The sequence below is a fragment of the Chelonia mydas genome, chromosome 14 (assembly GCF_015237465.2).
Source record: "Chelonia mydas isolate rCheMyd1 chromosome 14, rCheMyd1.pri.v2, whole genome shotgun sequence".
In the NCBI taxonomy this organism is placed as follows: Eukaryota; Metazoa; Chordata; order Testudines; family Cheloniidae; genus Chelonia; species Chelonia mydas.
The window spans coordinates 34,915,937-34,927,109 of record NC_051254.2 but is presented as its reverse complement, the minus strand read 5'-3'; the positions used below and the strand labels follow the sequence as shown (position 1 = coordinate 34,927,109).

The 11,173-nt window shown below is 45.9% G+C and overlaps 1 protein-coding gene across 2 annotated transcripts; it reads left to right on the top strand.

Moving 5' to 3' along the window:
- LOC102930401 (olfactory receptor 14A16) lies at window positions 1-7,805 on the top strand. 2 transcript variants are annotated; one of them, XM_007053857.4, is made up of 2 exons: window positions 1-10; window positions 6,059-7,805. In XM_007053857.4, exon 2 carries the CDS (start codon window positions 6,079-6,081, stop codon window positions 7,039-7,041), a length of 963 nt encoding a protein of 320 aa, XP_007053919.2. In that variant the 5' UTR covers window positions 1-10; window positions 6,059-6,078; the 3' UTR covers window positions 7,042-7,805. The 2 variants fall into 2 exon arrangements, with proteins under 2 accessions (XP_007053919.2, XP_043384474.1); XM_043528539.1 differs by lacking the exon at window positions 1-10 and adding an exon at window positions 4,050-4,520.
- The last annotated feature ends 3,368 nt before the right edge of the window (window positions 7,806-11,173 follow it).

The window sequence follows — 11,173 nt, the reverse complement described above, 5'->3', positions numbered from 1 at the left end:
GTTTCTTACAGTGACCAATTAAGTTTGCAGACACATCCTGAAATTATAGCAGAGTATTCTAAAGTTTAGTTTGAATGTAAAGAGGCATGTTTTATTCACTTCATCACACAGGAAAAAAAGCCCTTCTTATTAATTTCATATGTATTGCTAATGATCTAAGGTGATGTGCTGTGGAAGAAGGAGGCAGGTCATGGTCCATCAGCAGGTGAATGTTCTGCAAAAATGAGCGCCTTCCCCTCCCCATGGGGCTGAGACTCAGTGATCTGGGGGAATATGGGACTCACTGATTTAAGAGCTGTAGAAGGGCTTTTGCTGCTCTCAGGATTCTGTCCATGTCCTTTGGGTTATGTCCCATAATTGTCTCACTAGATCAGAGGTTGGGGCAATAGGTGGTCAGTCACTGCTGACCTGTCTCCTTCTTGATGTGCTGTTCATCATTCAGAGGTTCAGAATCCCTGCCCATGTCTGCAGCTCTCTGGGGTGAAGGGAAGGTTCAGGACAATTCCCTCCCCCTTTCCAATAATCTGTGCCCGTGGGAGAGAAGGGTCGATTCCCCAAGGGTCCTCCTTTATCTCAGGGTCTCCCTGGGGAGGAGCCAGTGGCTGTTCTCAGGGCCCTCTCCTGGGTCTCAGAGGGGTTAGAGGTTCTCGCTCCCCAAGGCAGCCTGGTGCCCTATTGTTGGTGAGAGGCCTGGGTTTGGGCCTTACTAATGGTCGTGGTTTGTGTGTGCTACAGAGATCCATCACTACGTGGTTCAAAGGGAATCCCCTGGGTGGGTGAGTCAATGCAGGATTGTGCCTCAAGGGATCCAGCCACTGTCTCCCTGGCTGATCCCCAAGTCTCTGAGAGCGGAGCTGCTGGGTCAGTGAGTGGGGAAGAACATGCCCAGCTATTACCTGACCAGATCTCAGCTGGAGTCCCAGCTCCCTGTGAGAGCACAGAGAGAGTGTGGGGGTTTCCCATCACCATTGGGAGTCAGGAAGCAGAACAGATCTGCGTTGGGTCAGGGACATGGTGAGCTCCTATCCTGGGATGCATTACTGCACCCTACGAAAAGCTGAGGGAAACATCAGTGGGGTGGGGAGTGGTACCTGAGTCCTCCACCGGGGCCACTCTAGGGCGATACCATCCCAGCCCCAGGATTTGGAGCTGGCTCTGTGCAATCTGCCAAAGGCACGTGCCCTGTTGCTTTTAGGTCTTTGGAAAGATCTTCTCTGAAGGGCAGAGAAGATCCTTTCTGCAGGTGGTGCTGCTGGCCATCTACGACCCCTTGCTGTCCATCAGCCAGGCTGTTCCTCCATCCTGGGGGAAGCTGCCCAGCTGATGGAGACAAGGTGAGAGGCTGGATTAGGCTCAGGAGATTGGGGACGGGACCCAGGACCTGTCACCTCTAGGCCCCGGAAAGTCACTCCCGTCCCATCGCCATTCGGTGTCCGGGAAGCAGCAAGGCAAATGAGTCAGAATGGGTACCGTGGCTTGAGGTGAATTCAACTCCATGAGCAGGATGGACTAAGGGACTGAACTGCAGAAATGCCACAGCCACAAAAACTCCAGTTCCAGTCAGTGCCGTCTGCGCTCCCTCAACACCTCTGAAAACCTGGCCTTCAGTGAGGAGCCAGGACCTCAACCCACTAAGAGAAGGAAAGGGGAACAGCCATAGCCAGGTACATCACCATCCCACTCCTCAGTGCCTCTGGCCCAGCTCCCTTGGCTTGATGGAGCTGCTGAGATTGGGATGCAGTGAGAAGAGATGAGAACAAGCTGGGGACATAGTAGAATGGCAGGGAGGGCCCCTTCCTCCCAAAGGAGAGTCCATGGCCCCTCCATGGGGGACCGTTCCTTCCCTCCACACTGTGTGCTTTGGTGCATGGACACTGCCCAGCCATCATTCTCAATGAGTTCTGTGATTCATGCACTCCTTCGTACCTCTCCCTTTAATACCTATAAGGAAGCAACAGGAAACTGTTTTGGGGGGCTATAACTCAGAAAACCCTTAGCCAAATGACCCCAGATTTGGATCACTATCACGACCCCATGCCCCCTGGAGGCAAACCAAACTTCAAAGCAAACTGAGTGACTGGATTTTAGAGCACTTACAAGGTTTAAGGTTCAAAGCGTATAAAATGGCTGGAATGGAAACCCTCTGGCTATTTCTCGGTACTGGTGCATGAGGACAGTAAGAAGTGATGTGGTGGAAAATTAACCACACGTTGTGTTTGGTTCAGAACAAACCTGAGGCCAGCTTTATTCAAGCATGCTCAGACAGGGAGAGTCAGCTGGAGCTGCTCTGGCATAAACAGCAATACAGGAGCTTATATTGCTGAAAACCACAATTTGCCAAACCCACTTCCTTCAACAGCATTTTTCTTATTTGGCATATAGTGCAAGCTTCAACAGTAGCTTTGCCTTACTTGGCGTTTAGCAAAAACAAGCTTTTTCTGTTATTGACAGGTGTTTTCCTTTGTGGCTAATGGTTTTTTCTAACTTCTAGCAGTTATGGTTACATTTCTTAAGCTGTGCTGTTGCAATTGCCCCTCAATGGCATTTTCCTCACTCTCTTCTTATGCTTCATATACACAATTAGCTTGACTGAAGATTTAGGCCTATTAGTTTAGGCCTACTAGATTTTTCCTTCACAGTGAACATTGTGTTAAATACAGCTTGGGTTCCCCAAAGATAGAATAAAGTCAACAGGCTGAGACATTTTTGACTCTCATCACATCAATAGTTTGAGCTCTAGCACTGCACAAAAAAATTCACCTAGAAAAATCCTTTTCATCTCCGCGACCCCTAGCTCAAATGACTTTTTGAAAAAAACAAACTATTCTTCTTGGCTTATAGCTCCATAACCCCTAGGTCTAATGACCCCTAATTCAGTTTACTAATCCTACACTGCACCCTCTGGAAGCACACCAATTTTCAAAGGAATCTGACTAAGCATGTCAATGTTATGGGCCTTAGAAAGCTGACTTTTAAATGGTAGTCACAACACAACTTTAACTATACTATAATATTTCTAAGTTCATTTACTGGCTGAGTACCCATCTCTCAGATTTCTGTCTATTAACCGTGATCTCGGAATATTCCATGAGCATTAAAACGGGATTGTGCTGTTAAACAAGGAGAATGCTGACAGAGCAATAAGCATCAAAGTATGCACCACAGTATAGACATTCACCTCATGTAAACTGTCACAGCTCCACAGCACTATGCCAATTTACACCAGCTGGGGATCTGGTCCTTCATATTTGTTCAGTCTCTCTGACATACACAAACCAGTGTGAATTAAACATTGTTAAAATGCCATGCAGCATTGCACCTGCAGCCTAATGAGCCTTTTATTATAGTGTTGCCTGCAGTAAGAAAAAAAATGTAATTGCTAAGAAAGAAAGAAAGAAAGTTGGGCCATTCATCCCAATGGAAGTCAAAGCTCAGACACAGAAAATCTTAGCAACAGTGAATTCCTCCAAAATTCTGTCCCTAGTGGGAATGAATCACTCCTTAACATTAAAATTTACACACTTGCAATTAATCCCATGGAACAAAGAATGAAGAAAGTGCAGATGGGTTCAGAACTTTTGTCACATCTTTGGTTTAAACTCACAGGCAAAGAATATGGGTTTGAAACTGTGTAACAGGCTAGATCCCCAGCTGGTGTAAATCAGCCATTGCTCCATTGAAATCAAAGAGCCAGATCCCCAGTTGGCAAAAATAGCCCTAGCTACACGAGTGTGGACATGGTTCTTAGTTGTTAGTGTTTGCTTTGGGTACCTCTTAATGACCTAATTCAATCAGCCCAGCCAGCCTGAGCTGTGGGTTCCCCTAGTGGCTGTACTCCAAGAGCTGCTGATGCAATGCAGGAGAAGGAAGGGTGGGGGGAATCTCTGCTCACCCAGAGGTAATTATGTGGAGTTAATGAAGGAATAGGCTATTCCAGGCCAGCTGAGCATCTGGTGCCACTAGGCTCTTAGCGATTGTAGGTGACATGTCTGTGTTATACATATATATTTTATTCTGCAACCCCTTTGGGACACCCTTTGAGCCTCAGCCCTGCCTTATTTTTAGCCAAGGGTCCTTCCAGGGATGCTGCCATTGTATGAGATCCAGGGAGGGTGCTCTTCCCTGAGGCTAGGTTGAGCTAGTGCAGGTTGTCAGGGTGGTTTGCTTCAGAGTTGAGATTAGACCTGGGTTCACAACCCTGGAGACTGGATTCAGCTATTTTGCCCCTGCACAAACCAGGATCAGCTCTAGAGCTGGGAGGGGCTTTCAGTCTCTGATCCCATTTAGTCTATCACCTCTCGGACTATCCTGCCCAAGGAGGGGAGCAGGGCGCACACATCTGTGGAGTGGATCCCTGTTTTCTAGGAACTGCAGAGAGACCCAGCAACTCAGGAAACAGTTTCTGGATAATACAGTGATGGGGGCATGATAGACAGATATGATTATTTGGACATTATCACTCTAACAGAGGAGGATCAAATGCATCACAAGTTGGGAAAAATTCTACAAAGACCAGCAAAGTAAGTTTCCTATTTCAATTAAATATGTTAGGGTATTGATATACAGGGCACATCTGAGAACATAAATATGCATGACAATTGGAACTCTTGAAGAGTTTTACTATCAGTTTAATCAAATACCTAGCACCAGTCAGACTTATTTTTTTGTTTATTTTTCAGCAGCAAAAATTGATTTTTCATAGAAACTGTGAAAACTCAAACATTTGTTTCATCATGGCAACTGAGAAGAAAACAAATTTAACTAAAAGCTGTTGAAAACTGAAAAAAAAAAATAGCCTCTGCTGTCCTTGGAAAAACAAAATATATATCGAGGATAGCAGAGATTTTCCATGAAAATGTGTTCAATTCAAAACCCAATTTGCCTTTGAAATAATTAAAGCAGAAAATGTCTGTCTACCCGGAACTGGAAACTTTGCACCAGGGTAGGGAACATTAAGATTTTCCACTAATACCACAATTTCAAACCCATTCGCTCTATTGCAACTGTTTCAAAGGGATAGCTCCAGGATGGTTAAACTGAGTGCAGTCAAGTCGATAGCCCACAGAATATATTTTAAGTGTCATGATGCTAAAAGACAGAGTTGAAGCCCCCAGACAAAACCTTTCTATCTTGACACTGCCCAAGGAGAGACAGAAGGTCAATGGGATTAGAACCTAGATCTCCTGCTCTAGCACCATATCTGCTGTCCGATATTGCTGCCAGTTAAATGGCAGTGCTGTTGAGCAGTGCACAGAACATACACATAATAAGACACAGTCCACCCCCCTAAAAGCTTCCAGTCCTAATGGACAAGGCAGAGAAAGGGAGGGAGGAGATACAGAGGCACAGGGCGGGGAAGTAACTGGCCCAAGGTCGCCCAGCAGATCAGTGGCAGAACCAAGATCAGAACCCAAGTCTCCTGACTGCCACTGACCTGCACAACATAGACATAAAGTCACAGAGGGAAATAATGCAACCTAGAAGTAACTGAGTGATGCTACTAGCCCATCATCACACAGAGATGGAAGTGCAGCTGGGATTGGTGCCCTAAATCAATCTGTAAATAGGTAGCGGGCCGTCTATGTGGAGAAATCATCACAGACGAGCTGCCACATAGGAAGCTGGGTGAGTCACTGTCGTATTTCTCTGGAAAGTGGGAATTGGGCTGTGCTGTCATTTTAGTATGTTAGTTTCATGCCCAAGCTGTGGACTTGCTGTTTGTCACAATAGGGAACCATCTTGCCTAGAACTGTTGGATTTGGATTGTACTTTGTTCCATCCTTCATACTGCATTTTATCTGAGGCCAGAGCCTCAGCTGGTGTAAACTGACCGAGCACCATTGAGTTTAAGTGAAATAATCCAGTTTTCACTAATGTGATAATGCACCTGATTACTGCTCTGAGTGATGGGTGAAGAGCACTTGTGTCTCCTCGACAATGGAAGTAATGAGTGCTGTACACCATTGACATCACATCATGAGATATTTCAGAAAGAGAATCAGGATCATTTCCTCTGTCACTGTAATCCTGGCCACTGCCCTTCTCCTTCCCTCCACAGCCATCACACTGAGGAAGAAAATGTCCAACCGAACCACCGTGACCGAGTTCCTTCTCCTGGGATTCTCTGATGTTCAGGAGCTGCAGATTTTACATTTCATGGTGTTTCTAGTGATTTACCTGGCAGCCCTGATAGGGAATCTTCTCATCATCACCGTTGTTGTCCTCGACCACCATCTTCACACCCCCATGTACTTCTTCCTGATGAATTTGTCCATTCTAGACATTGGCTCCATCTCTGTCACTGTCCCCAAATCCATGGCGAATTCCCTCATGAACATCAGGTCAATTTCTTATTCTGGATGTGTTGCCCAAGTTTTTCTCTTTGTCTTTTTTGTTTCAGCAGATCTTGCTTTTTTGACTGTCATGGCGTACGATCGATACGTCGCCATCTGCCAACCTCTGCACTATGAGAGAGTGATAAACAGGAGAGCTTGTGTCCAAATGGCAGCTGGTGTCTGGATCAGTGTTTTTCTCTACTCTGCATTCCACACTGGGATCACATTTGCAGTCTCCTTCTGTGGAGGCAATATGGTGGATCAATTCTTCTGTGAAATCCCCCAGCTCCTCAAGCTCGCCTGCTCTGACACATACCTCAGTGAAACTTGGGCTATTGCCTTTAGTGTGTGCTTAGCTTCAAGTTGCTTTGTTTTAATAATTGTGTCATATGTTCACATCTTTACCATGGTGCTGAGAATCCCCGCTGAGCAGGGCCGGCATAAAGCCCTATCCACCTGCCTTCCTCACCTCACTGTGGTGTCCTTGTTCTTTTGCACTGCTAACTTTGCCTACAGTCATCCCACCTCCAGCTCAACCTCAACTCTGGATCTCGTGGTGGCTGTTCTCTATTCCGTGCTGCCAGCAGTGATGAATCCAGTCATCTACAGCATGAGGAACAAGGAGATCAAAGCTGCATTGAGGAAACTGATAGCGTGGATGTTATCCACCAAAAATAAACTGTCCATTTTTTCCCTTTGGTTGTGATTTCATTCTGTGTTTCTTTATAAATGTAATCCTCTGATGACATTATCGACTCCATGAGAACATACTTTGTCATTTGCTTATGCAGAAAGGTGTATTTAGACAGGTAAAAATGTACACAAACACCACTCAAGTCAGTGGAGTTACTGTAGATTTACACCAGTGTAAATAAGATCAGACTCTACCTATCTATCTATCATGTTTTTTGTACTGACACCCATCATCCGAGCACCTTCCACCTCAAATGAATAGCCATAATCAAGTCCCCAGTGGGCTTCATGAAGTCTCTCTGTCTTCTTTCTTGGGGCATAAACTCTGCTTGGGGTGCCATGGCTTTTGGTTAATTGTTTGCTTGTGTAACAGAGTGGGGTATGATGGTGTCAAACTGTTAACTCTGTTGTAGTGTGTGTGGAAATATTGGCATGGTGACAGCACAAGTCTGGCCTGCCTCAATGGCAGCCTGTTGTGCTGCTTTCCAGACAGCTGCCTTGCCTGGGAAAGGTGTTTGATACCATCATAGGAGGACCTCATTGAGAGCCATCCAGGCGAGAGTCTGAGGCCATCGAGTTTTGTTGTGTCTCGACTACTTGCCCTCCCACAGGCAAAAAAATGATTTTTCTATACAGGGGGCCCACAGGAATGAATGTTGGAGATGGAACTTCACTGTTTGAACCCATGGCACAGTGACAGGGGCCTATTTAAGAGTGCTATTCTGCTCTATGCAGAGAGGGGCCGACCATGCCCACACGTAGGAAAGACTTGCAGGAGCAAGAGGGTGGGAGGGACTCTGCCCAGCCTGAAACCTCAGACTCACAGAATGGATGAGATCAGACTAGGGGAGGGGGTGTCTCAGGACCATCTTCTTTCCAAAGATCTGTAACGCTCGAGGGCTTAATGCATAAAGTTTCTGTGGTTAAGAAATACCTTTGCTAAACCCATGTTCCTCTCCTTCTTGTCACATTCATCTTAAAGGGCTTCAACCAGAGTGAGCACAGCCTAGGTGAAGCTCTGGCAGAGTGTGTGTAAGTGACCTGGGGGCTTGGGGGAACTCAGACACTGGTTTTGAGCTCTAAGGCAGCTGGACAGGGGCCTCCCAGTGGCCAAAGGAAGGGCGTCAGACCAGAGGTCTGAGCTGGGGAATGGTGTCTACAGCCCCAGAGCTAGAAACAACGATGAGACTCTACCCAGATACAATTACCTTGGAAGAACATGCCACCCAGTGATTGGGTCTGCTTTCATGAGATGGGTGACTATACAACTGGGTACTGGGCCAGATTGTAACAGCTAGCTCGTCTGGCTATTGTTTTGTTTTATCAGTTGGTCAATTTGCTTTTAGGATTTTGTTTTGTTTTTTTGTGGGGTGGGGAGGGAAATGATTGGCTACATAGGGGTTTCACAAAAAGAAAAGGAGGACTTGTGGCACCTTAGAGACTAGCCAATTTATTTGAGCATAAGCTTTCGTGAGCTACAGCTCACTCCGTCAGATGCATCCGATGAAGTGAGCTGTAGCTCACGAAAGCTTATGCTCAAATAAATTTGTTAGTGTCTAAGGTGCCACAAGTCCTCCTTTTCTTTTTGCGGCTACAGACTAACACAGCTGCTACTCTGAAACCTGTCATTATGGGGGTTTCAGTAATTTGTCATGTATTCGGGAGGGCAATGTATTATTGCTTTGACTGGGTTTTCTGAGAGAGCTGAAGGTTTGCTTCCCACAAAGATGAAGGGGTGGGGAAAGAGTTTCTGTAGCTGTCTGAATGACTGAGTTCCTGTTGAAATGACTAATTTTAACATGCCTAGAGCCTGAGCTAGGCTTCTTTTTTATTAATGTAAATGTAAATGTAAATAAATAAATAAAATCTATGTCATTCTTGCTATGGTGAGAAGGCCTTTTTGAAGAGAAACTTACTCCAGTGTTTCCTGAAGAAGAACTGACTCTGGATAGTAAGCCCATATTTGGATCCCATTGAAGTCACTGGGCTAAAGCCAGTCACTTCAAAGGGGTCAGGACTTGGCCAACAGCCAATATACACAGGGATCCAAATGTTGCTAAAGGCAGCCTGGAGAAAGCGAATGGGCCAGAGATGTAAGTGTGAGATTCCCATCTTCTGTGCCAATGAAGAGTAGCTCCATTGACATCAAGGGTTTAATACTGATGAGATTCTGGCTCAATGTCTCCCGACTCAATTCAATGGTAACCTAAACACTGGTGTAAGTTACTTGTCTGGGGTCATTTTGTTCTAACCTCGATGTAAATGGAAAAGTGCCAACACTTGCACTGATCTGGATTCCATGCGGGATCCTGGGTCGATCTGCTCACAAGATGAGAAAGGAGCTCAGAATTTGGTTGATTCATTTATTTATTAATTATTCCTTCTCTGTGGATTGTTGTGTAAACTATGTATATGATAGATAAAAGAGGAGTATGTGATTAGACAGACATAGTGATGGGACCGTTCCTTGTCCTAATACACAAACTAATAATGTCATAATGCTAGATTTCTGTTTATGAATTAGTTTATGCTAATTATTGTACAGCTTTTCCTGCCATTACTGTCTATGTCCAGATAATGATTTTCTTATAAGTATTCTTTATTAAACGTTATTCACCAAAGCATGTCTATGAATATTTCTTACTCCACAGCTCATTAACAAGCACCTCATCCTATGTACTGGGTGTGTGAACTTAGAGCTCTTTCATGTGGATACATTTTCAACACACTGTTTCTTTTCTTTGACTGGATAAATTGAAGAATTAGAAAGCTTAAAAATGAAGAGGCCAATCCTCAGATGGTGTAAATTGTTATAGTGCCATTGAAGTCAATAGCGCAAAGAGAATTTATATCATTGGAGGATCCATGCGGAACACTCATGATTATGAATTAACCCCTGCCCTCCCCGCCCCCCTTGAATATCCTGTACAAAGGCCCTGGTTCAGGAAACCACTTTGGTATGTGCTTAACTTTAATGACGTGAGTAGTCCCTTCAAAGCTTAAAGTTAAACTCATTCCTAAGCACTTTGCTGGATTAGGGTCCGGGTTAGAGCCAAAGGCTGTATGTAACAGGACCTTACCCAAACTGCTTTTACACCCAGCCACTGCCTCAATTCCTCTCCTTCCCCAGTCAAATGTCCCACTGCAATTGGTGCACTGGAATTACTCTCCCCTCTGGGGTTTGGATTATTTACACGGAATAACAGTTAAAAGCCAGAATCTAGGGGCTGCCTTCTCCAGGCTCACTAGGCCATTATGACCCTCCTGGGCTCCTAAGTCCCTCTGATGGGTTCTGTTCCTGCCCAAGAGCGCAGATCCCTCCAGCCAGATATCTCCTCTGGCTGCCGTGGAGAACTTCTTCCCAAGTCCTCCCTGACCCTGGGTCCCCTTTGGATCCCCTGGGGGAGTCTCCTGATCCCTGAAATTCTTCTAGCCTTTACTCTTGGATCAGGGCATCAGGCTCAGCTCTCTCTGCTTCTCAGATCTCTGAGCGGTGGAGCTCTGTCAGACCCATCCCAGACCCATGGCCTCTCCAGACAGATCTCCCCTAGGTCTGTCCTACCCACTGGTGCCCCTCATTCTGATGGATCAGGCTCCCTCCCATGCCTGGTCACTGATCTAACCCAGCCCCAACCCAAACCCTCACCTGGGATCAGATGACATGGCACAGCTGTGGATGAGCCCATCTCCCCTTAAAAGGCCAGCCCACCCTGAGGCACTGAGATTTTCAACTGGACCTAGGGTATTTAGGTGCCCGACTTCTATTGTTTTTCACTGGGAGATCAGCACCTAACTCTGCTGGCATTGCCAGCAGATCAAGGGACGTGATCGTTCCCCTCTATTCAACATTGGTGAGGCCACATCTGGAGTACTGTGTCCAGTTTTGGGCCTACACTATACTACAAGAAGGATGTGGAAAAACTGGAAGGCGTCCAGCAGAGGGCAACAAAAATGATTAGGGGACTGAACACATGACTTATGAGGAGATGCTGAGGGAACTGGGATTGTTCAGTCTGCAGAAGAGAAGAAGGAGGGGGATTTGATAGCTGCTTTCAACTACCTGAAAGGGGGTTCCAAAGGGGATGGATCTAGACTGTTCTCAGCGGTAGCGGATGACAGAACAAGGAGTAATGGTCTCAGGTTGC

Excerpts from the sequence above, each read along its gene's own strand:
- LOC102930401 (XM_007053857.4), top strand. The coding sequence starts at position 6,079 with ATGTCCAACCGAACCACCGTGACCGAGTTCCTTCTCCTGGGATTCTCT.